Consider the following 27,172-nt stretch of genomic DNA (forward strand, 5'->3'; position numbering starts at 1 on the left):
CACCAAGCAGTAGGTGGATCCCAGCACCACATCTCAAAATACTTTGCACGCCGATCACAGTTGTTGCATTCAAGTGGAGTTTGTCCATGTTCGCTGCACGGCCGATGTTCCCTCTCCATCCACCTCAGGCTGGTCTTGCGGTGCGCTTTAATGAAGCATCTCCACGATCCACCTCAGACTCATCCCCTGTGGTAAGCTGGACGTTATTGTCAGCTCCTGATGCCAAATGGAAGACGCCGGTGAACCCGTGCAGTGAATCTGGTGGATTCTCTGCAGCTGCACTATACGACTGTTGCCTATGGCGCTGAGGTAGAATGAAGGAGATGACAACATGAAGAAAGATTGGCTTTATTCCACAAAGTATTTTTGATTGAAACCATCCAAACACAGAGCCATTTTCGGTTGATTGTCAGATACTGATAAATATTCTTCTATTTTACTGGACTTCACAATGCTCACATTGTCAAGTCTGGGACCAATTTGCTGATTGTTCTGGGGGAGTTGCTGCTACGCTGTAGGATTAAGGATTGGTAATTGGTAATAAAGGTGGCTCCTGGTATGAAAGAACTGGCCAATTTCCTGGGTAAAGTCGCAACTTCTTAAGCTGGTTCTCCCGAAGGAGTTTGCTTCTCCTTGGGCCTTGCCTTTATCTCGGGTGGTCTTGCTGTCATCTTACTGATGTGGGCTGGTTGGAAGGCACTATTGATCATGAAGGTATTGCCCTGCAGTCGAGGGTAATGCTGTGAGTTGATGAGAGGGGTTTTAGTGCATAGAGGTTTTAATTGTCCGGCACATGCCATTGTTTTAAATGATTCCAAATCTTTGCTGGCTCTGAGCTGGTCCTGAGTGTGTGCAGAGGCTTCAGTTTGATGGCTGGTTCTGACGGTGCAGAGGCTGGGAGTGAGATGGATGGCTGGTAGCTTGTTGTAGGAGAGCAGAGACACTGTGCTCCGCAGTACCTTTGCTGGAGCGTCCACGGAGTCTGACGAAGGAGGCAGCTTCCTCATGGGCTTGTTTGCAGCTTGTTTCATGAAATACGGGGGCTGCTTGAGGCCAGCGAGGGACGCGTTTCTTTCCGCGCCTCCCCGCAAGGCCCTCGGAAGCCTTCCCTGACGACTACCGTTGAACAACAAGACAAACTCTTTCTGCGACTGGAGGGGCACGACATCCAATCCTCTGCTGGATTTCCTGAATATCTCAAGCACTAACTCTGAAAGTTAAGAGAAGGATGTTATTGAGTACGGCGGTGCGACTATCCACAAAAGCAATATCACTCGGCTTGGCAAACGACCAACGTCACTGTAGCAGAATGTTCATTCTTACCTAGTGCTTCGTAGACCACTTCAGGGATGACTACTCTGAGAACGGCACAGTGTCTCTGGAGAGATGGGTTCGCATTCACCTCCAACAACCACACCTGGAAAAAAATCAAAGGCAGAGTTGGCGAACTGCTGTCTGACCTCCCACCTTTCACCCATGTGGGGTCAGTTAGCAACATGTCCACCTCTTGAGGGAAAGATAGTCTTTTAAGGTGGAGATTTATAGGTTCTTGATTCGGAAGAGTGTCAAAGGTTATCGGGAGAAAGCAGGAGAATCGGGTTGAGAGATAAAAATAGATCAGCCATGTTTGAATGGCGGAGTGGACCCGATGGGCTGAATGGCCTAATTCTGTTTGCTATGTCTTATGATAGAAATGAACAGAAGACGTTTTGGGTCAGGTCCCTTTAATCAGACTGGAGGGTCCCGATCTGAAATATTGTCTGTCCATTTCTACCACAGATGCTGCCTAACCGATTGAGTTTCTCCAGCACTTTGTGTTCTGCTCAAGATTCCAGCATTTCTTGTGTCTCCATTGGTTAGTTATCGATCAATTATTGGCCAGTTATTGGTGGGTTATTGACCTGTTATTGATCAGGTATTGGTTAGTTATCTATCAGTTATTGATCAGGTATTGGTTAGTTATCCATCAGTTATTGGTCACGCATTGGTTGGATATCGATCTGATTTCTCTTCCCTTTGCCATTGGCCTGTTTGGAATTTCAGACAACTTGTTTTATCGCGTGGAAGTGAATTCAATTTTTTCAAACTCATTTCTTATAAATCTCCTGATTGGCTTGAAACAATTGAATCCCAATCTTTTAAAAATGAAAAGCTCTCTGATCCCAGCTCCAAGTGATTTAACAAACTCTCAACTATGAGTACTCTCAGGTAGAGGGACAACACATTCCACCAGAGGATAGAAATATGGAGGCGGTGTACAGGAAGGGACAAAGTCGACTGTATTTTTTAAGGAGGCTGAGGTCATTTAACATCTGCCAACCCCTGCTGTGCAGTGTCTACCATTCAGTGGTGGCCAGTGCTCTGTTTTTTGCTGTGGCCTGTTGGGGAGATGGCGCCCGCATAGCGGACAAAAACAGACTGGACAAGCTGATCAGGAAGGCCGGCTCAGTGGTCGGGGCTGAGCAACGAACGGTCCAGCAGGTGGCAGAGGCCAGAACTCTGAACAAACTGGGTTCAATAATGACCAACCCCACTCACCCACTCCATGCCCTGAAGGTGATCAAGAGCAGCATCTTCAGTCAGAGACTGATTGCACCAATGTGCAAAACTGAGAGACATGGGAAGTCTTGTATACCAGCTGCTATAAGGTTATATAATGCGCATAAATAACTGCACTTTTTTTCATTCATTGTATTTTAACTTGTATTTTAACTTGTATTTTAACTTGTATTTTAACTTGTATTTTAACTTGTATTTTAACTTGTATTTTAACTTGTATTTTAACTTGTATTTTAACTTGTTAAGTATGGAAGCTATTTGAGGAAATGTGTGGTGTTATGTCTGTCTTGAAGCTGTCGTGGCACTGTAATTTCCTCTAAAGGATTATTAAAGGTATAATCAAATCAAATCAAAGAACTTCAGACACTGGTTTACAAAAGTAACTCAGCAGGTCAGCCAGCACACGCGTAGAACATGGATAGGTGACGTTTCGGCTCCCAACAAAAAAACGTCATCTCTCCAGAGATGCTGCCTGACTCGCTGAGATACTCCAGCGTTTTGTATCATTTAATATTCCACCAGAGGGCACCATTTCCCCACCCATTGCATGACAATGTGTGAACTCTACACCAGGGCCACCAGCCAATCTGGGACAGATATGAGCTGATGAGGTTGGGAACTCCTTTTTTCCCCCAAAAATAAACTTTATTCAGAATAATAAAAACATATATACAAACCAAGAACAGTGCAAAACTCTTCTGCCATTCTGCACTAGTCTGAAGAAGGACCGAAACGTCACCCATTCCTTCTCTCCAAAAAAGATGCTGCCTGTTCCGCTGAGTTACTCCAGCATTTTGTGTCTCACCGGTTTAAACCAGCATCTGCAGTTCCTTCCTATCCCTATACTAAGCGCCCTTGCCACTCATGTTATTTCCCTGGGATGATATCCTTCCCTTGTTTGAATGGCGTCTCCACCATACCTCGCCTGCCATTGTCCTGCTGTGGAACGACCCTAGACTGTGGACCTCCCCCCACAGAGTCTTGGCGTGGCTGCATTGAGCTTTAGTACGTCCCTCAGCACGTACTCCTGCAGTCTGCGGCGGCAACATTCTCTGATGGATACCGCTCTTACGGGCAGGCCAAAGAGCGATTTTCTCCTATTCTCCAGACTCTCTTTGCAATTCCACACTCTGTGAGGGGGTGGGTAACTGTCACCGTAACAGCCGTCCCTGTTTCTCTTCTGCAAGTGGCGATTTAAAGTCATTTTGCGTTACAAGAGATTTTTGTACATCTTACTGGAGCAGAGAAGGCACCGGGGAAGGGTGGAGATGGAGCTGCCAACAGATGTCAGGTTGTTGAACCAACCCAACACGCAATCCAACCACTGCACGAACATTCATAATGAGCCAAAGCTGATAACAGAGTGAAACGAGAACAGGGATTACCTTGAAGTTGTAATCAATGATAAAGTCGCAGCCCAGTAGGTCGAAGTAGCCCAGTTTGCATTCCAATTTCCCCTTGGCAGCAGAGAAACACTGCATGATGATTTGCTGCATTCTCTTCTGCAAGGAAGGTGTAAAGATTTAAATAACATTGAATCTTTTTTTCCCATTCGGGCTATGAGTCTCGTCTCCAAGGGAGAACGCTCACATACAAACATTTTCTCTGCCTGTCACCTCCCTCCCAATCTCCTTCCTGGATTTGCTATCCCAGAGTCAAAGTATCAAAGAATGAATATAGATGGAAGGAGACCATTGAACCCAACATGTCTATGTCTGCTTTCTATCAGAGCAACGCACTACGTTTACTATTCCGGCCCATTTTAATCTTCTAACCTTTCCTTCAGCATTTATAGTCATAGTCATACAGTGTGGAAACAGGCCCATCGGTCCAACTTGCCCACACCGACCAACATGTCCCATCTATACTAGACCCATCTACTTCTCTTTGGCCCATTTCCCTCTAAAACTTTCCTATCTATGTACCCGTCTTAATGTTTCTTAAACGTTGTGATAGTACTTGACTCATCTATGTCCTCTGGCAGCTCGTTCCATACACCCACCACCCTTTGTGTAAAAAAGTTACCCCTCAGGTTCCTATTAAATCTTTCATCCCCTTTACCTTAAAACTATGTCCTCAGGTTCTCGATTCCCCTACTCTGGGCAAGAGACTCTGTGCATCTACCCGATCTATTCCTCTCACGATTTTGCGCACCTCTTGATTTTGATCACCATCATCCTCCTGCACTGCAAGGAATAGAGTCCTAGCCTGCTCAACCACTCCCGATAGCTCAGACCCTTGAGTACTGATTTATTGATTTAATTCCCACTTCACGGGTTACAGTGGAACCTTGTTAGGTAAAGCTGCAGTAAAGACAGTCAGAGGTTGTACGGTTAATTCTCAATCCAGAAATTTGCTCTTAATACAGGCTGACATTTCTGGAGCAGTGATGAGGGAGTGCCACAGTGCCAGAGGAGGTGTCGATGGACCTGGCATCAGATTTAGGGTCTGGCTGCTCTTTGTGGGGAACATAAAGTATCTCAATAGTCATCCCAGGATAAGAGGTCTGATGCTGCAAGTGTTGCAGAAAAGCAAAGGGGTTATGGCCAATAATCACTCCCAGAACAATTAATCTGGCCTGTTTTACATTCTTGTTCATAGGTGCCTGATATGTGAAAATTAATAATGCCATTTCCTTCAAAGCATTGAAAAATACCTCGTTGTCTGGAAAGTACCTTGGTACATCCAGAGGTTGCAGAAGGTGCTATAGAAATGCACATATCTGTCTGGAGAGAAATTGCTAATTCGCATGTCGCAGTCTCAGAGGTCAGTCAGGGAGAGCCTGACCCTCACATGGCATAGTTGCTGATTGTCCAGATTATAATCTATTCCACATGGTTAAAGAAGATGCAGGGGAGGGCACTCTCTGTTGTTCAACACAGAGTGGTGGGTTCTTAGGATGCAATGCCAGGAGCAGTGGTGGAGGCAGATATGATAGTGACATTAAGAGGCCTTTAGATGGGAACATGGATATGCAGGGAATGCAGGGATGTGGATCACGTGCAGGTAGAGAAGATTAGTTTAATTGGGCATCATGTCCAGCACAGAAATTGTGGGCTGAATGGCCTTTTCGTGCACTGTACTGTTCTACGTTTTATGTTGTATGGGTCTGACACAGTAGGTCTTGGTGAGCAGCTCACCGATGCTCAGAGAGAGAAAGACAAGGATATCTCAGGGTCACCTCACTCAGGTCCAATAACTCTGGACCCCAGACTACCTTTGCCCCAATTCTTTAGTTTAGTTTAGAGATTCAATTCAATTCAATTCAATTTATTGTCATTTGGACCCCTTGAGGTCCAAACGAAATGCCGTTTCTGCAGCCATACATTACAAACAAATAGACCCAAGACACAACATATTTTACATAAACATCCATCACATCGCTGTGATGGAAGGCCAAAAAAACTTCTCTCTCCACTGCACTCCCCCCCCCCGATGTCAGAGTCAAAGTCAAAGCCCCCGGCGGGCGATGGCGAATTGTCCCGTGGCCATTTAAGCCACGTCGGGTGATGCAAGGTCGCACACCGGGTCTTGGTGTTACTTAGAGCCCCGGCGGGCGCTCGCAGAGTCCCGCCGCCATTCCAAGCCGCGCGGGGCGGTGCTGTAAGGCCCCGCTCCAGGTGCTCTTCAACCCCGCAACTCGGGCGGGAGAAGTCGCCGCTGCGGAAGCCCCTGAAAAGCGGTCTCCCTCCAGGTACCCGCGGGCTCCCGGTGCCGTCCGCCAAACCCGCAGTTGCAGCCACCGAATCTCCGGGGGCCGGGTCGCAGCAGCGTCCACCACAGCTCCACCCGCTCTGGACTCGGCCAGCTCCGCGACGGCGAGGTGAGTAGTTGGCACCAGAGTCCCCGGTCTTCCTGTTGGAGGCCGCTCCTCGTTGCAGCCCCAACGACAACGGAGACCCGACAAAGAAAAGGTCGGGTCTCCCGTGCAGGGAGAGATTTAAAAGTTACCCTCAACCCCCCCACCCCCCCACACACATACCCCAACAAAAATAACAAAAACTACATAAAAACATAGACATAAAATAATAAAAACGCAGACGGACTGCAGAGGCCGCTGCAGACGAGAGTCGCGCCGCCCACCTACTTGGAAACAGGCCCTTCGTGCCACCGAGTCCATGCTGACCATTGATCATCCGTCCACACTAGTTCTATGTTATCCGACTTTCCCATCCACTCCCAACACACTAGGGCCAATTTTACAATGAAACTAATTATTCTAGTTTGGTCAATCATTAACTCTGGTTAATGGTTCCATCGGACCAGTTTTTAAACCAGCACGGGACCACTTCTCACTGCCAGTTCAGATGCCACAAGGATGGCACGGAGGCACGGTGGTTGAGTTGCTGCCGCACAGCGCCAGAAACCCACCTTTGATCTTGACTACGGGTGCTGTCCGTACGGAGTTTGGACGTTCTCCCTGTGACCGCATGGGTTTTCTCCGGATGCTCCGGTTTCCTCCCACATTCCAAAGACGTGCAGGTTTTTAGGTTAATTGGTATGGGATAGAACTAGGGTCCGTGTGGTCGTTGGTCGGCACAGACTCGGTGGACCGAAGGGCCTGTTTCCAAACTGTATCACTAAACTAAACTAAGCAAAACTAAAAAATGGCGGCTCTTGCAGTAAAGCTCAGTGTATGTAGGAAGAGAATCATCTCTGTAAAGCACCAGCAAGGGAACACACACACTTACTGCAAAGACAGTGAAGACCCAGTTCTTCGGTAGACACCTTGCTTCCATGTAGTTCTCATTTATGTAGGTGTTCAGGTGTTCCATGGACCAGACTGTGTCCTCCTTCATCTCACTGTACCTGGCATGCTTTTTCTGGATGGCCTGTGGATAGGAAAGTTTCAAAGCTGCAATTAGTCACAGAGTCATGGTGAAACATATCCACATCTCTCAAAGACTGGGGAGAGAGGCTGATGGAATACACCCCTTCTGGTAAACACAAGGTTAACAGTTACAGCATTTTAGGCCTGTGGATGTGCTAAAAGTGGTTGAGGGATTGAGGGGGAGAAACAGTGAGGTAGAAAACATGGAGTGGGGATCTAGGGGAGAGATTAGATCTGGCGGGGAGGAGTGGCACTGTGGCGCAGCGGTAGAGTTGCTGCCTCACAGCGCCACAGGTTCGATCCTGACTGCGGGTGCTGTCCGTAGGGAGTTTGCACGTTCTCCCTGTGACAGCGTGGGTTTTCTCCAGGTGTCCAGTTTTCTTCCACACTCCAAGGACGTAAAGGTTTGTAGGTTAATTGGATGGGGTGAAAAAATTGTCCCCATTGTGTAGGATAGTACTAGTGCTAGTATACGGGGTGATCGCTGGTCGGCGTGGACTCGGTGGGCCGAAGGGCTTGATTCCATGCTGTATCTCTAAAGTCTAAGGTCTAAAGCAGGGTAGACCTGATCTGACGACAGGGTTTGCTTGCCTTCGACAAGGCTAAGATGGGCTTTTCTCATTGATGGAACAGCCTCTCTCCATCCCACAGCTTGGTTGATCAAGCCCTGGGAAACAAATGTTGGTGCATTGACTCTAAAGCACTGACCACTCTCAGCTCCAGCCCATTATTATCATTCTGTTGCAGCACCCTTTGTGGCGGCACGGTGGCGCAGCGGTAGAGCTGCTGCCTTATGCCCCTGTCCCACTTAGGAAACCTGAACGGAAACCTCTGGAGACTTTGCGCCCCAGCCAAGGTTTCCGTGCGGTTCCCGGAGGTTGCAGGTGGTTGCCGGAGGTTGCAGGTAGTGGAAGCAGGTAGGGTGACTGACAAAAATCTCCAGGAACTGCACGGAAACCTTGGGCGGGGCGCAAAGTCTCCAGAGGTTTCCGTTCAGGTTTCCTAAGTGGGACAGGGGCATTACAGCACTGGGTTGCATCCTGACCACGGGCGCTGTCTATACGTAGTATGTGCATTCTCCCTGTGACTTGCGTGGGTTTTCTCTGGGAGCTCCGGTTTCCTTCCACATTCCAAAGATGTACAGGTTTGTAGGTTAATTGGCTTTGATCAAAATTGTAAATTGTTCCTAATGTGTAGGATAATGCTAGTGTACGGGGATCGCTGGGCGGTATGGGGCTCAGTGGGCCAGTTTTTGCGCTGTATCTCTAAACTACGACTAAACAAAACTAAACTAAAGCTGCTGCCTCACATCACCAGAAACCCAGGTTCGATCCTGACGTCGGGTGATGTCGGCGTGGAATTTGCATGTGGCTGCGCGACTCACTGTTGCAGCGGCCCCTACAGCCTGCCTGTCTTTTTTTTTTTTTTTTGTCTAGTTAAATGTAGTTGTTTGTGTTTTTTAAGTGTTTTTAACAGTGTATATGTGGGGGGCGGGGGGGGGGGGGGGGGGGGGGGGGGGGGGAAACTTTAAAAAATCTCTTCCCTGTACGTGAGACCTGATCTTTTTCCTGTCGGGTTTCCGTTGTCGTTGGGGCCTAGCACCGTGGAGCGGCCTCCAGCCTGAATGACCTGTAGGCTCCAGTCACGGAGCCTGCAGAGCTGCGGACTTACCATCGTGGGGCTGGCCGGCATCGGAGCGTGGGGAGCGGTGGTGACTCGCTGCTGCGGCCCGACCACGTAGCTCGGAGGCTCCAGCTGCAGCCGCAGGTCCGGCGGACTGTCGGGGTATCGGGAGCTCGCGGGTCCGGGTGGAGAGACCGCTTTCCGGAGCTCCCGCAACGCGACTTCTCTAACCCGTGTCGCGGGGTTGGAACGACCCGGAGCGGGGCCGTTAATCGCCCGGCGCGGCTTCATGGCCGTGGGACATTCCAGCGCCCGTCGGGGGCTCCAACTTTGTGACATTTAGACCGGGAGCGTGGCCGTACATCGCCCGGCGCGGCCTAAAATGGCCGAGGGACTTATCATCGCCCGCCTGGGGCTTCGACATCGGGAGAGAAATGGAGAACAGGGGAGAGAAAAGACTTTGCCTTCCATCACAGTGGGTTCACTGTGATGGATGTTTTTGTAAATTGAATTGTGTGTATGTCTGTAGGATATTGTCTTTGTTTGTATGGCTGTGGAAACGGAGTTTCGTTTGAACCTCACTGAGGTTCAAATGACATGTAATAAAATATTGAATTGAATGTAATCCCTGGGACCATGTGGTTTCCTCCAGGAGCTCGGTTTTCTCACACATCCCAAAGACGTGCGCGTTTGTAGGTTAATTGGTCTCTGTAAAGTTGCACATAATGTGTAGGGAGTGGATGAGATACTGGGATAACATAGAATTAGTATGAACGGGTGATAGATGGTCGGTCTGGACTCGGTAGACTGAAGGGCCTTTTTCCATGGCTGTATCTCTAAACTAAATTGAACCTGATTGTTTTCAAATGGATCAAATGGCTCTTTCAAAACATTTCTAACACAAGGCAATGGGTGCTTCCGAGTTAAATTATTTTCATTGAAAATGCACCTGTGATGTACTTTTGGACAGTTTACAAATTGAAGTTGTTCCTGACGTCTCAGATCTAAATCTGTTTCTTTCAGTCCTGGTGAACATTTGCTTCTCTCAACTGGCAAAATTCTCCGTGTTTTCGTAAGTTCATAAGTTATAGGAGCGGAATTTGGCCATTCGGCCCATCAAGTCTACCCTGCCATTCAATCATGGCTGATCTATATTTTCAAGAATTTCATAAATCTAAACATCCTGAAGATTCACCGCCTTGCTGGTGGTCTCAGCTCTCCAGAGATGACTAATGATGACTGGTGTTTTATTTGATTGTAGGTATGCAGTATTGGGGAATATATCTCTGCATGAATGGGTGATCTGGTTAAACCAGGCTTGGTGAAACCTTCTGCAGCATTTTGCCTTCATTGACTTCATTCACAGGACAAAGAATGAGTTTCTAGCCGGTGTATGGAGACGCAGGCCAAGCATCACACATGCATTGTACAAAGGTACTGAATGACCAACATTTTTGAGCAAAGTGTTAGGGTCAGATAGGCAATGTAGACACAACAAATTGCACATGCTGGAAATTTGCATGGAACATGCAAAGGCGGCACGGTGGCGCAGCGGTAGAGTTGCTGCCTTACAACGCCAGAGGCATGGGTTCAATCCTGACCACGGGTGCTGTCTGCATGGAGTTTGTACATTCTTCCCGTGACCATGAGGGTTTTTCCTCCCACACTCCAAAGACGTCCAGGTTTGGAGGTCAATTGGCTTTGGTAACGATTGTAATATGTCCCTAGTGTGTAGGATAGAGCTAGTGTACGGGGATCGCTGGTCGGTATGGACACGGTGGGCCGAATGGCCTGTTTCTAACGTGTACCTCTAAAACTAAAACTAAAATAAAACACAGGATGGTAGAATAACTCAGCGGTGTGGAGGACATGGATAGGTGACGTTTTGTGTCGGAACCCTCCTTCAGACTGATTGTAGTGTTAAATGTTCGTCCCCAGTAAAGGGGTTGGTCATTCAGCACAGTTTCCGGGACAAGTCCCATCAACTGGGTCCTAATCCCCGTATTTGAAGGATTGAAATTCTGACCGGGTTACCTGTTCAGGTACAGCTTCTTTACAAAAACTGTAAACCATGAAGCATTACTTCATGTGTACGAAGGAACTGCAGATGCCGGTCTAAACCAAAGATGGACACAAAATAACCTTGAATAAAATCTATACAAAGAGGACAATGAAAAGCATGGAGGCAGGGGACGGGCAGGTTTGAAGAGGTTATTGACAAGAGAGGAGGTGGTATTATTAGCCCCTCTCTGGGGTAGCCGGGTAATTGACACCGCGCTAATGAACACCTGCCTTGGATGCAGCTGGGCGGCTCCAGTCTCACCTGCACAATCCCCTGTGCACTGCGGAGACACACGCACACACTACAGCAGAGAAACAACAACCTCCTGTGGTTCCCTTGTACAGAGAGGATTTTTGATTTGTGCAGCAAAGTGGAACCGGTGATCCAATTCTACCACAATGGAGACCCTCGGACTGCCTTTGACCGGACTTGACTGCACTCTATCTTGCACTAAACCTTATTCGTGTTATTCCCACGACCATGTATTTATGCACTGTGGATGGCCCGATTGTAATCATGTACTGTCTTTCCGCTGACTGGTTAGCACACAACAAAGGATTTTCATTGTACTTTGGTACACATGACAGTAAATAAACGCAACCCAACATCGATCTTTGTATTTATTTCTATTATCTCTACGCAGTGAATTGACTTAATCGGGAACGGTGGGAGGCTTGAGGAAGGCGGTCTCTGGGTATCTCAGTGCCACTGGCCTTTTGACTTTAAATAAATTTAAGTCAGGGAAAGAGCAGAGAGTGGGGTTATTTGGACAGCTCGATCAAAGGGTCTTCCAGTGGGGGTGCAGCTCATTGGGAGTACACCACAGCTCCGAGATTAGACGTGTTGCAGAACATGAAAGAGGTCAGGCCTGTCTGCAGCCTCCTCACAACTCACAATATTACATGTGTTCCCCTCGCCCAGTTTACTGAAACACACCCTGTACGGCTGAGGCCCAGGCATGAATCCCTGCACTATTCCACTCGTCACAGCCTGTAGCTCAACCCACTCCCTCTCTCCTCCTTGTCTCAACAATTCTCAGTCTATGCCAACATATTATTCCCAGTCCTATGTGCCTTCATGTTGCAGCCAGGCCTCTTGTGTGGGACTTTACCCAGGGGTTCTGAATGTCCAGACCAACCCACTGGTTCCCCCTCAAGTACTGACCAGTCAGTCACCTGCTCAAAGTCAGAAAGACAAGGAACAGTAGAAACTGGTTTACTAAAAAGACATCATGTGCTGGATTAGCTCAGGGGGTCAGGCAGTATCATTGATAAGGTGTGTAAGAAGGAACTGCAGATGCTGGTTTAAACCGAAGATAGACACAAAATGCTGGAGTAACAGCGGGACAGTCAGCATTTCTAGAGAGAAAGGATGGGTGACGTTTCTGGTCGAGATCCTTCTTCAGACTGGTTTGGGATAAGGGGAAAACGAGAGATATAGACGGTGATGTGGAGAGATAAAGAACCCCCAAGTCGCACCAGCTTCTCAATTTCACCCTACAAAACAGCTAACAATGGCCTGTTTCCTTCATCATCGTTACTTTTTTGCATAACTTTCATTCATTGTTCTTTATCTCGCCACATCACCATCTATTTCTCTCGTTTCCCTTATCCCGAACCAGTCTGAAAAAGGGTCTTCACCTGAAACATCACCCATTCCTTCTCTCCAGAGATGCTGCCTGTCCCGCTAAGTTACTCCAGCTTTTTGTGTCTATCTCTGATTAGGTCTCTGGATAAGATATATCTAAGGTCCCAACCCGAAATGTCACCTATCCATGTTCTCTAGAGATGCCGCCTGACCCGCTGAGTTACTCCAGCACTTTGTGCCTTTTTTACCTGTTCAAAGACTTTGAGTTCATTTGTCAAACTCAACTTTTCCCCCATGGTTCTCTGCTTTCTCTGTCCATACCCCATTAATATTTTCTATCTGTCATCTTATCAATACATTATATTGCAAGATTTACATACTGTAAAGGAACTGCAGATGCTGGTTAACACTGAAGAGAAACACAAAATGTTGGAATAACTCAGCGGGTCAGGCAGCAACTCTGGAGAAATGGAATAGGTAACGTTTCGGGTCCAGACCCTTCTGCAGACTGAGGCAGATGGTCAGCCTCAAGAAGGGACCCGACCCATCCATATTCTCCAGAGATGCTGCCTGACCCGTTGAGCTACTCCAGCATTTTGTATCAATCTAAGATTTACATATTTTTACTTGATACATTTTATCACTCACAAGGGGAAATGCCCGATGATATTTTCCATTTGCTCCACTTACCTGGTTGGTCAGGTGACTTGTCAGATCATCGGAGTAGGGGTCGTATTTGTTACAGGACAACTTCACGTAACCGTGACAGAAGAAGACCATGTAGGGGGAAGTGCAGGCGATCAGGAAGTAGGAGCGAATATCAAACTTCCGCCCTTCCAGCAGCAGAGGTCTCTTCACGTACCTGTTTGGTGAGCAGAAGAATGGTTTCAGTAGAATTCCTGGAATGCGAGAACGATCCATCATCTATCTCCACAGCTCCCGCGAATCCCACAGTACACATTTCACCTTCAGCTTTAGGGACAGCTAGCGGAGCGCTAGAGACCTGGCTTCAATCCTGACCTCGGGTGCTATCTGTGCAGAAGTTGCACCTTCTCCCTGTGACCGTGTGGGTTTTCCTCCAACATCCCAAAGAAGTGCGGGTTTGTAAGCTAATTGGCCTCTGAAAATTGCCCCGAGTGTGTAGGGAGTGGACGTGAAAGGGGGATAACGCAGAACTAGTGTGAACGGATGATCGATGGTCCTTGTGGGCTCGACGGGTCGAAGGGCCTGTTCCCATGCTGTATCTCTGAACTAAACTAAACTCATGTGTCAGTCTTGTCTCGGGCACAAAGCGCCCTTTGCTGAAGCACACGGAGCCCACGATTCTCTACAGGGACAGTGACTCGGAGCAGGGTTAGGCCGCCCGACCCCTCAATCCTGCCACACCATTCACTATGAGCATGGCTGGCCTCAACCTCCCCTCTGCCCCAGCTCCCCGCAACCCTCAATCTTTTAAATATTTATCTCTCTCCTGAAGGTGCAGCCTTCTCACCCCCAGGGTCAGAGAGTTCCAGAGGTTCACCACTTTCTCAGAGATGAAGTTTCTCCGCATCTCAGTTTTAAATGACCTGCTACTTATCATGTAATTCTGCCCCATGGTTGAGACTGTCTCACTATTCAGGCCCCCTTTAGATGTTAGTTGCATGAGGTTACTCCTCATTACAAGTCATGAGTTATGTCAAGCGTATTTTTATTGGAAACAGAACAATGAAATTCTTACTTACAGCAGCACGAGAGATATGTAAACAGCCCTTAATCCCATTGAGCCCAGGTGAATTCAAACCCTCACCTACACCCTGCACTTAATTTACGGTGGCAAATTAACCTACCACCCTACAAGTCTTTGAGAAGTGGGAGAAAATTGGAGCACCCAGGGGGGAACACACACAGTCTCGGAGAACGTGTAAACCCCCAACCAGTGAGAACCAGAGCTCAGGATTATGCCTGGGTTTTTGGCGTTGTGAGGCATGGGCTCTTCTTTCCGCACCACCAGGCTGACCAACCTTATCTGAGGAAGGAAGTTCTTGCAATGGATGGAGAACAGGATAGGTTAATTGGTTCATGGGATTACAACACTGATGCATGGGGAGATATTGGAATCACTGGTTGACTTGTTAGAAGAATGAGGGAGCCTCAAGAGACTGCACAAGCTGTAATCTGTAGCCAAAAATGGAGAGCTGCTGGATGAACTCAACGGTTCAGGCAGCATCTGCAGAGGAAGTGAACAGTTGGCATTTTGGGCTGAGACCCTTCAACTAGCTAAGAATGAGAGAGGAGTTCTTTGCAACATCAAACAGATTTGGAGAGATTCGATGCAGGAAGGATGTTTGAGAGTATGGGAGTGCCAAGCATCAACGCCTGCGCCTCAGATATGGGGGAGGGTCATTCAGAGCTGAGATGAAGATAAAACAGCAACTGGACTGGAGCTGGTTCTGTGCACAGTTCTGGTCCATGCTACAGGAAGGAATTGACTGCAGTGGGGAGCAGGTGAGCAGCTTCATCAAGTTGATGCTGGGCTGCAGAATGATGGTGATGACAAGAGAGCGAGGGGTAGGTTGGATCGAAAGGCAGCTGAGGGAAAGATTACCTGAACACAAGCACCATGAGACTGGATGAACAGGAAGGATGAATGGTTCTTGGAAGAGAAATCCGCCACTCGGAGACATGGATTCCGGATTATTGATAGAGGATTAAACGCAAGTAGGAGGTACATGATCAGCCATGTTTTAATAAAAGATGGAGTGGATAGGGCAGGTGGGAATGAATGATAGCCCTCTCCAGCTTCTGTCTCCTATGTTCACTCAGTGATGGTGGGTCTGGAGCTCGTAAACATTCATCACATGCCGAGAGGAGGAAAGAGCCCTGATCTGCAGGGTTCCGGTCTAATTTCTGGGGAATGGTAGGAACTAAAATGGTTCAATGTTTGGCTAACGTGGATATATTGGACTGAATCGCCTGCTTCTGGCTGGAACCCGATTGTAAACATGTACAGCCTTTCTGCTGACTGGATAGCACACAACAAAAAGCATTTCACCATATCGGTACATGTGACAATAAACTAAATTAAACTAAACCATGAGAAACTCTTTCTAGAGACAGAACGGTTAGTAATTCAAGGACACGGATTGCAGGAGGTTGTCAAGAGAACCCGCATTGACTCAAGCAAACATGGCCGCCAATAGGAGCACAGTAATTGGTGTCCAGTTCATCAATCGGCCCACAGCAGTTGGATATTCAGCAGGTAATTTGTTTTAAAGTTAGCTAATACATGAATATTGGCCATAAAATGGAGAACTAATCTGCTGAGCTTTGAAATCTCTTCACAAGACCCTTTGTGCTCTGTGAGAAAGGTTTGATGTCCATTTGTTTGGTTTACTAAGTTTAGAGATACAGCATGGTGTTTAAACAGGCCCTTCATCCCACCGAGCTCATGCTGACCATCGGCCCCTGGTTCTGTGTATTCCCACTTTTGCATCTACTCGCCACACTCTCGGAGTAACTTATAGTGGTCAACTGACCTATGAACCTAATGCGGGAAGAAATTGGAGCACCCGGAGAAAACCCATGTGGTCACAGAGAGAACGTGCAAACTCCACACAGACAGCACCCGAGGTCAGGATCGAACTCTGTCTCCGGAGCTGTGAGGCGGCGGCTCTAGCTGCTGCACGACTCTGCCACCACAAACTCTGAAGGTTGCTATATCTGACCTGCAGTGCACCTCAGTATTTCCCCGAGGCCTAGCTCTCGAACGCCCAGCTCTTGAAGCTGGGACCTCTTAACCTGACCTCCCGGTGGCTCAGCACTTCAACTCCCCCTCCCACTCCGTATCCGACCTCTCTGTCCTGGGTCTCCTCCATGGCAAGAGCGAGCAACACCAAAAATTGGAGGAACAGCACCTCATATTCCGCCTGGGGAGTCTGCATTCTGGGGGCATGAACATTGAATTCTCCCAATTTTGTTAGTCCTTGCAGTCTCCTCCCCTTCCTCAGCCCTCCTGCTGTCTCCTCCCATCCCCCAGCCTTCGGGCTCCTCCTCCTTTTTCCTTTCTTCTCCCCTCCCCCCCCACCCCCGATCAGTCTGAAGAAGGGTTTCGGCCCGAAACGTTGCCTATTTCCTTCGCTCCATAGATGCTGCTGCACCCACTGAGTTTCTCCAGCTTTTTTGTGTACCCTCTTAACCTAGATATGGGCGCACACCAAAGTCAGGCTGCTGCACCGAGGCTGCAAACCAAAGTAGCGGCAAAGCTTTAATTTGATGCATCCCATTAACTCTGGCCACAAACGCTGCTGTTTGCACTCTGTGAGATTGTCCCAACTACCTTTGCACAATTCTGTTGAAGGGTAGACTACAGTAGGTCGTCTTGTTGTGACCATTCTGCTCCAGGCTTTCCACCTTCTTACGAAAGTCCAACAAGTCAGCATGACTCTTCAGAAGGAAGATTCCTCGACCCAGGTTTGATCCGCCAGGTTTTGAAATCCAAATGGATGCATCTGTGTGCATAGAAACAAGGTTAACAAGCCTTCAGCAGAAGAAAGCAATGCTTCCCCAAGAGGGTAAAACAGTTCATTGCCTCAATCTTGTTTTGTTTCTTTCTTCCCTCAGGTCACCGTGAGGCAGGGTGAGAGGGTAGGCAACACCAACAGTCCAATCCCACTGACTTCCCAGTCCCATGGGAGGACTGCCTGCAATGGTGGTTTGAGAGATTATGATGCAGCGGGTAGGAATGGGAGAAACTAGAATGGCCCCTTTAATGCTGCAGTTTGCAGGACAGCAAATTGTAACATGTCTAATTGCTAATTAAAACAGAAAAAAATAATGCAGCAGCTGCAATGCAGAAACTATAATGCAGCAACTCTAACATAGCCACTGTAATGCAGTAAAGGTAATGCAGCAACTCTAACATAGCCACTATAATGCAGTAAAGGTAAAGCAGCAACTATAACGCAGTGACTGCAGTATATAACAGGAGCAGTAATGCAAGAGTTGTAACGCAGTTGGCAGCTATAATTTCAGATATTTATATCAGGTCACCCCCCCGCCGCCTCCAGGAAAAAAACACACCTATACCATCGAGTCTCTCCCCATAATGAAAGCCCACTCCAGGCATCACCCTGGTGAATCCCCTCTGCACCATCCCAGCGCACCCACATCCTTCATAAAGTGTGGGGTCCAGAACTGTTCACAATACTATAAGTGCGGCCTAACCAATGTGTAATAATGTGTAGGAAAGAACTGCAGATGCTGGTTTAAATCGAAGGTAGACGCAAAATGCTGGAGTAACTCAGCGGGACATGCAGCATCTCCGGAGAGAAGGAATGGGTGACGTTTCGGGTTGTGACCCTTCTTCAGACTGATGAGAAGGGTCTCGACCCGAAACGTCACCCATTCCTTCTCTCCAGAGATGCTGCCTGGTCCCGCTGAGTTACCTCAGCATTTTGTGTCTACCAATGTTTTATACTGTTGCAACACAACCACACAGCCCGTATATTCTATACATCGATCTATGACGCAGCATTTTCCAAGGTCATGCAGAAAGAGTACCTCCCATAATTTCAAAGAAAGCCAAACGTTCACTTTTCACATCCATGCGATATGTTTCAGGAAAAAAATCTTCCATCTTCAAGATCCTAGAAACAAATTAATTTGTGTTTACATATTCTGTATGTCTCAACGCACTCTACAGTATAACTACCGGCCGATTCTATGGAGGTGTTTGTGATGGATCCTGAAAGCGGGTGAAACTGGGCGAGAGTTCGTGGCCAAAGTGCACTGAGAGGATTAACAAATGCGGAGTGAATGGAAGGAACCAGCAAAACATTTAGGGTGGCTCTGAGGAGAAATCTTTGCCAGGACACTTGGACAGGGGTGGTGAAGAAGTTGTTAGGCGCACTTGCCTTCATCGCTCAGGAAGCTGACTACAGGACTTAGGACATCACGATACAAGGTCAGGATTGAACAAAGGCCACGAGAGCAGTGAAGCAATGGTTCTATCAGTTGCACCACTGCGCTGCTGCATCTGTCCGTGAGAGATCTGTGGGACATGTTTTACACATGGAGGACGGTGGTTATCTTGTACGAGCTGCTAGAAGAGGTGGTGGAGGCAGATACGATCTCAATGTTGAAAAGGCATTTGGATAGGTTCTTGGATAGGAAAAGAGTAGATGCGGGTCGAATGCAGAGAAATGGGATAAATGGGATCAAAATCATAAAGTCATAAAGTGCCTGGGTTTCAGCACCTAAGTTACAGCACCTCTAGTTCTATACTCTCCCACACTAGTGGAAACATCCTCCCCATATCCACTCTATCCAAGCCTTTCCAACTCATGGTTGGCATGGATGAGCTGTGTTCATGGGCCCATTTCTGTGCTGTGTGAAATTGTTGATGCCTTCAGTCAGACTCCAATGTACTGATATTGAGGACTAATATCCACAACTGTCTCCAAATTAATAGGAAAGGTTTGGAGAGATCTGGGCCAAACCTGGGCAAGTGGGTTTGGTGCAGATAGGGGAATCTTGGTTGGAATGGGTTAAGTTGGTGCAAAGGGCCTGTTTACGTGCTGTACATGACATGATCTGACCACAACTATAACCGAAAATCATGTTGGCTCTTTGAAACAAATATTCAGTCAGTTTTGTCCCCATTCTACACCCCTATTTGTAGAGGCTTCCAGAGACTCAGCAGGTCACATCTGATGTGGTTTCTGCAGCTTTCCCCAATTGTACAACACAGTTGGTGCAAGGTTCAACATTTTCCGCCACTTATAACATCTCCCTTATAACATCACGATCAGATGGGTGACCATGTCCCCACTCAATGTTGTTGTTATGAAAAGCTAGAGGGAAGAGTTCACTCACTTTGGGTGCACAATGGATCCATATTTGGCTACAGCCTGCTGGTAGCTCTTTAGGATGGAACAGAGGCCAACTTTGGTGGTCAATAGCCTGTTGTTTGGGATCTGGTTTAAAAGCTGCTTACCTATCAGAGCATCAAAAGCAAAACATATTCATCATCAGAGGAAGAAAATAAAATGTAAAGTTTTTAGAGATAATAAACATGTACCAGCCTTAAAACTACTAGGCTTAAGTCTCAGGTGATAGACACAAAATGCTGGAGTAACTCAGCGGGACAGGCAGCATCTCTGGAGAGAAGGATTATGTGAATTTTCGGGACAAGATCCTTTTTCAGACTGATCTGAAGAAGGGTCTCGACCCGAAACGTCACCCATTCCTCCTCTCCAGAGATGTTGCCTGTCCCGCTGAGTTACTCCAGCATTTTGTGTCTATCTTCGGTTTAAACCAGCATCTGCAGTTCTTTCCTACACATAAGGTATCAGGAGGCTCTCTTAATGTATATACTGTAAACAGGTCAGACAGTGCATAAGGACCGACATCTCTTTTGTATGCAATGGTTCGGGTGTCTCCCTGACTCCCTGCTTCTTCATTTAAGGGGGCATGGATGCCACCAGGAATGCCAACATTTACTGCCTATCCCTAATTTCCCCTGCTTGCGAAGATCATAAATTGGTAGATCGGAATAGACATTGCTTGGCTGTGTAAGGACAGTAGATTTCCTCTTTGGTGAGCAATGTGGTTTTACATGACACAAACAGCTGGAGTAACTCAGCATAGTTACTCAAATACCCCAGCACATGTGTGTATTAACCAGCCTCTAGTTCCACGTGTCTACGTGGGTTTTTATGACATTGTGATTATTTCACAGAGACTGTCCCTGCTTATTTTTAAGCATTGATGTATATGTAAATACATAAATGTAACTTCTCCTACATTAGGTTTTGTATTTAGGAATCTGGATCTGCCTGTCAGTCAGGAAATTTAAACATTCCATCACACCACAAACCTTCTCTACAATGAACTGGTTTCTGTGTGATATGCCAGTATATCAGGAACTTCCTGAAATCCAATGCATGAATGTCTGGCAGCAAGCTGGCTGGCAGAGCTTGAAAAATGTTTATTTTTAGGATTACAGCAGAGAAACAGGCCTTTCAGCCCATCAAGTCTATGCTGACCATTGAACATCCGTTCACAGTAGTTCTTTGTTATCTCACTTTCTCACCTACTTCCCACACACCAGGGGCAATTTACAGGGATCGATTAACCCACAGACCTGCACGTCTTTGGGATGTGGGAGGAAACCGGAGCACCCAGAGGAAACCCACACAGTTATAGGGAGAAGGTGCAAACTCCACACAGATAGCGCCAAAGATCTGGGTCAAACTCAGCTTTCTGGCATGGTGAGGCAGTAGCTCTACCAGCTGTGTCACCTCTCTTTGTAAAATGACTGCTGATTGCATACAAAGACCAGAGGCCCAAAATCTCATGGTGATATAAAGAGACATGCGAGGGGGGTCACTTGCTTGATCTCCAGTGGGGTTGGCTGCTCCTGGTTCAGAGTTACAAAGGAGCATTTAGTTTAATTTAGTTTAGAGATATAGCACGGAAACAGGCCCTTCGGCCCACCGAGTCCGCACCGACCAGCAATCCCTGCACATAAACACTATCTGACACACACTAGGGCCAATTTTACATTTATACCAAGCCAATTTACCTACAGATCCACTGTACGTCTTTTGAGCGTGGGAGGAAACCCAAAATCTTGGAGAAAACCCACACAGGTCACAGGGAGAGCGTACAAACTCTGTACAGATAAGCACCCATAGTCAGGATCGAACCCGGGTCTCTGGCGTTGTAAGGCAGCAACTACAGTATTGAGCCACTGTACCGCCCAGACAAACAGACAAGACTGTCTTCACCCTGATATGATCTGCCCAGGTGTCTACTGGAATCCATGCAGTTAGATTTCAGATGATAATTAATAGACAGAAGGAAGGATAATCTTCGCTCACGTCTAAACTGCAGCCATAGGGACACAAGCAAGACATGCACAGGCCGAGAGCTCACAGGGCCAGGCATTCACTCTCTTCAGACAAGGCAACGATGAGAAAAGTTAGAAATAAATCACTTTCATGTAAAACCATAGTTTATAAGGACAATATACGATGCATCTTATCAATGGGAGAAGAATAAGGAAGCGAAAGAAAGAAAGGACAAATCTTCATTCTTAGATATCACCGGAGTTGGACAGCAAAGTGAAACTAAACATTCAACCACGGCAGAGAGCTGAGATTGAGGTTGTCTTATGTTACAATTTACCTCATCTCCTCTATTACATTCATTACTTAGATAGCCCCTTACCTTCTTGGAAGCTTTGGAAGTTGGCCGCCACATTAATTTCACTCCATTTTAAAAAGTAGTCACATCGGGTATTATCACTGATTCGCCTCCAACCCTGGTCCTCACAAAAGCCGACAACTCTGTATTAAATAGAAAGAAGGAAATCTTAACATGCAAGATGGTGAGCGCACCAAATGATAGCACTTCCCTTACGCTCCTTACCATGGGATCAACACTGTCTGAGGTCATGTTCACCAACTGCTCGATAAAGCTGATGTTACACAAGGTCACACACACATGGAAAATATGGTTCAATTTTAGATGCAGCGCCCTGACTCCATTTTATGGCCTTATCTGTCTAGAACCTGTGAACCATTTGCCAGATTCAACAAGCCTCTTGCTAACTAAAGTTTCTCATTTCTAATGTCGTAGTGCTTGGAAATCTCATCCCCGCTGCATCCATGCATAATGTCTTTCCTTAAATAAAATGTGTAAAATTGGACAGCAATATTTGGACACTTAGAGTGGGTGGTATTGTAGATAATAAAATTGCTTGTCAAAAAATTGCAGCAGGATCTGGATCGGTTGGGCAGGTGGGCTGAGGAATGGTTGATGGAATTGAATACGGAGAAGTGCGAGGTGTTGAATTTTGGGCAGTCGAACAAGGGCAGGGCTGACACAGTGAATGGCAGGCCTTCGTGGAATGTTGAGGGATCTAGGAGTGCAGGTACATGGTTCCTTGAAAGTGGCATCACAGGTCGATAGGGTGGTCAAGAAAGCTTTCGGCACATTGGCCATCATCAGTCAGAATACCTTCTGAACCTTCTGAATTTTGTAGTCAGCAGGGCAGTACTCTGCATATCAACAACTTGGACAATTTTACATTTTTATCAAGCCAATTAATCAAGCCAATTAACCTACAAACCTGTACGTCTTTGGAGTGTGGGAGGAAACCGAAGATCTCTGAAAAAACCCACGCAGATCACGGGGAGAACGTACAAACTCCATACAGACAGCACCCGTGGTCGGGATCGAACCCAGGTCTCTGGCGCTGCATTTTGCTGCAAGGCAGCAAATCTACCGCTGCACCACTGTGACCGCTCCGGTGAGTATTGAGTATAGATGTTGGGAGGACAAGTTACAGTTGTTCAAGAGAGTGGTGAGGCCACATATATTGTGTTCAATTTTGGTCACCATGTTATAAGATAGATGTCAAGCTGGAAAGGGTGCAGGAAAGATTTACAAGCATGTCGCCAGGGATGGAGTGACTTAGCTATGGGTTTATTTTCGGGAGGCGGCTGAGAATGGACTTGATGGAGATGAACTATTGGTCTCATTGGGTAGAACTAATAGGATCAATCTGAGGCTGGCAAATTGGATCAAAGAATGGCTCGATAACAATAGGCAAAGGGTAGTTGCAAAAGGATGCTTTCCTAATTGGAAGTCTGTGACCAGTGGTATATGCAATGATTGGTCATGGGGCCTTTACTCTTTTTGATGTCCTAACTTGATGTGAATGCAGGAAGTATGATTAGTGAGTTTGCGAATGAAATGAAAATCTGTGGTATTGTAGATAGGGAGCTACTTTCCACTCCGACAAATAGCAGTCTCCATACTCAGGATACATTGCACCAGAATTCGTATCATGAATTGCAACCGGTCTTTTCGATTGGCAAAATGTAGGTGAAATGGTTTTCAGGAATGTACCCCTTTTAACCTGTTCACTGCCAAGTTTATTTTCCCACTATTGGCCATGGCCCAAGTATACTCAGGGGTGGCACTGAACAGGTTAAAGCCAAGGAATCAGTGGTGGTGCACTGTCCATGAAAGACACGGCAATAACTGAGAACCGGTGATGAAGTCCACCTTTATACCTACAGGTCAGTCCCATTTGTTCCTGAGACATAGAAGACGGGCTTGTCATCCTCCTTCCTGGGTTTGAGTACCTTGGGACTCACGACACCTTTCACGTGCTGAAGAGTAATCCCATTGCGAAGCTTTATGTTTTCAGTCTTATTTTGCTGTGCATCTGTTCCTGCAGTGAAGGATCGGGGGGGGGGGGGGGGGGGGGGGGGGGGGGGTTCAGGGTAGGAGTTGGGAACAAATCACAACACAGAATATTTTCAGAAACATCACAATCACAGAGTCATAGAGTCATACACGAGCCCTTCACCTCTTTCTGAGAACATTGAAAAGGACTGGTCTGCCCCAACAGCTGCTGACAACCTTCTGCTGCTGCACGACAGAGAGCATACTATCTCTGTGTGGTATCTCAGCTGCACGGATGCGGTGAGGAGAGCTCTTCAGCGCGTCGTCCACAGAGCGCAGAAGATCATTGGGACACCGCTACCAGCCTTGGAGGGCATCTACTGCACCCAGTGCCTCAGGAAGGCCGTCAGCATTTACAAAGACTCCTCACACCCTTGTAATGGACTGTTTGAACTACTTCCTTCCGGCAGACGTTACAAGGCCTTCTACGCCCGCACCTCCAGACTCAGGAACAGCTTCTTTCCCAGAGCTATAGCTGCTCTGAACTGGCCCTGCTGAGTGCCCCCCACCCCCACGGACTCTCTCCCTCGGATGGTCACGTCGCACAGACACATCTGCACTTTAGTCTGTTTTGACTATTCTTTGTACAAACCATGTTCTCGGGGTATCTAAACCTAAATTTTAGTAGTTACTTAAGTTATGATGTCGGATGGAAGCTGCAGACCCAAATCCCGTTGCACTTAGATAGATAGATAGATAGATAGATAGATAGATAGATAGATAGATAAATACTTTATTAATCCCCTTATTCAGGGGAAATTCTGATGCAATTGTGCAATGACAATAAAATATATTGTTATTATTATTATTATTATTATTATTATTATTATTATTATTATTATTCATATCACCATTTGTGCTTGTCCACACTAATCCCATTAGATCCATAGCCTTCTATACTTTGCTTATTCAAATGGCTGTCTAACGGTCCCTCAAACAGTGAACATATCTGGTTCCATCACCGCTTCTGGCAGATAGTTCCAGATATCAATCAGTCTATGTTAAAAACATTTCCTTCACATCATCTGTAAAATCAGTTTCCCTCCAACACCATCCTCCAGCTGGCAGAACCCGGCCTTGTTCTCAACAACCTCCCTCCTGACACCTCTCACAAAAACAGTCCATAGAAGGGTCCCAACCCAAATCATCATTTATCCCTGATCTCCAGGGATGCTGCCTGACCTGCTGAGTTTTCTTTTGTAAACCAACATCTGCAGTTCCTTGTGTCTCCCGTTAAAATCTCTTCCTCTCTCCTTAAACCTTGCTCCCTTGCTTTTGATAGCTGTACCATGGGATAGATTACATCTATCCTATTTCTGCCCCTTATAATTTTATATGCCTTTATTAAGTATCCCCTCAGCCTCCCTCACTGCGGCAAATTGTAAACCAATCTCCCCAATTTCTACCCATAGCTGAAGTACTCCAATCTAGGCATAATCCTGGCAAATCTCTGCCCTTGCAAACACATCCTTTCTGCAGTATGGTGACCAGAACACAACACTCCCAATGCAGTTTATCTGTAAAGTTACAACATAATGTCCCAACTCTTATATTCTATGCCCTATGCAGTAAAACATATGACAGGCCACCATGTCTGCCTGTGTTGGCACTTACAGGAGACTATGCACTTGAACCCAAAGGTCTCTGTTCATCGATATTCCTTAATATACGTTCTCCCTAATTTGACCCCAAAATGCATTACCTTACACTCGTTGGGATTAAATTCTACCCGACAATGTCTCATCACCTCTTAAAATAATATAATTATATTGGTCAGACAGGATCTGCGCTTGACAAAGCCACATCCGCCATCTCTGATCAATTCCTCTCTTTCTGAGTAATCATTCATTCTCTCCCACTGAATGTGTTCCTGTGTCTTCCCTCCCATTGACTTTAGGCTCACCGGGCTACAGTTGGCAAGCTTTGCCCTGCTGCCTTTCTTTTAAAAAATGGGAACATTTGCTGTTGTTCATTTATAATGTGTTATGAACCCGTATAGGTTCATCCCTGAGGGTACGATCTTTCAAATATTTACCGCTCTATGAGAGACAAACAAGTATTCTCTACCTGAATAAACAAGTTAATTCCCTCTCTTTTCTCTCTTTCTCAGTATTGATGTAAGGTCCCATTGACTCGCTTTCCACACTCGACTCTCCACCGAGTGTATACAGTGATTTCTGCTATCATTACAGTTTTTTTTTAAAGTTTAAGGTGTTGTAGTGTTGCTACTGGACTGTTGTATTCCAGAAGCACCAATGCATCGTCGAAGCAGCAATGACGGGAGACGGAGGAAATGGTTTGTAATGGATTCATTACAGGACGCAAGATGAGAGGAGGTTTGGCGAAGACTGCTGGGGGAGGTTGAGGGAACCAATTGTCCCTGCACCAGTCACTGAAGAACATTACTTCTGCACTCTCTCCTCTTTGGTTTGCTCTTCTCTCTTTCTGGATAACTGTCCAGAACCTCGATTCGAAACCTAGACTTTCCCACTGAGCGATTAGTTCATTGATTCAATCAACCAGCTCCATGGATTGATGGTGCCATGGTTACAGACGGAGGAACCTTTGTGATGCAAGAAGCACGTGACAGGGGAAGGTAGTTCACAAGGAAGACGCACAACAATAGGTGTGAAGATTTACTAAGTACAGGTAGACCACCCATTTTCCAGCAACTGATTGTATGATGCCTCCTTTAATCCCGACAAAATTATGAGAGCGCACTTGCAAATCCTCCTAAAAATATGGCGCCTAGGCCGGGTGAGGCGGATGATCTTGATCTCATTGGAACTTCCGCAGCCGATCGGCGGGAGAAGTTTGAGCCCTGTGCCCAGAGTTCTGGAACTCCGGCCCAGCTGGAGCCACAGATCCGTTCCCATAACCGACTTCCAAGGCAAACTTTGTGGGCTGGTATCCTAGCCCCCTGAGGCTGTCAACTCTGTTGGTCTGGCAAAACGGATAATCCAGCAAGGCTCAGGACCCAAGGGTGCCGGAAAATTAGTGGTGGACCTGCATAACAATCTGCAATCGCTCTAAAGCCGTCCAGTGGCAGAACTTTATAAAAGCTGCTGACTCCAAAAAGGCAGCCAATATCATCAAAGTCCCACATCTCCCTGACCACACACTCATCTCATTCCTAGCTCAGGACCAAGGTACAAGAGCCTGAAAGCCATGTTCAAGAAGAGCTTGTTCCCAACCACCCTCAAGCTTTTAAACACTCCACAACACTAACCTCAGCAACTATGAACTTCCATGGATTATGTCTGGCTGCA

General features: G+C 46.8%; 1 protein-coding gene across 1 annotated transcript; it reads right to left on the bottom strand.

The window, feature by feature from the left end:
• Nucleotides 1–599: 599 nt before the first annotated feature.
• On the bottom strand, nt 600–26,306 carry LOC116990285 (protein polyglycylase TTLL10-like). Its single transcript, XM_033047793.1, has 11 exons — nt 26,133–26,306; nt 23,733–23,827; nt 21,876–21,994; nt 19,518–19,638; nt 18,204–18,289; nt 16,981–17,152; nt 13,353–13,524; nt 7,251–7,391; nt 3,945–4,061; nt 1,324–1,417; nt 600–1,210 (listed from the first exon to the last, which is right to left on the bottom strand). The coding sequence occupies exons 1-11, from the start codon at nt 26,304–26,306 to the stop codon at nt 600–602; spliced, it is 1,902 nt and encodes a 633-aa protein (XP_032903684.1).
• Between the last annotated feature and the right edge of the window lie 866 nt (nt 26,307–27,172).

This window comes from Amblyraja radiata, chromosome 31, assembly GCF_010909765.2.
Source record: "Amblyraja radiata isolate CabotCenter1 chromosome 31, sAmbRad1.1.pri, whole genome shotgun sequence".
Lineage (NCBI taxonomy): Eukaryota > Metazoa > Chordata > Chondrichthyes > Rajiformes > Rajidae > Amblyraja > Amblyraja radiata.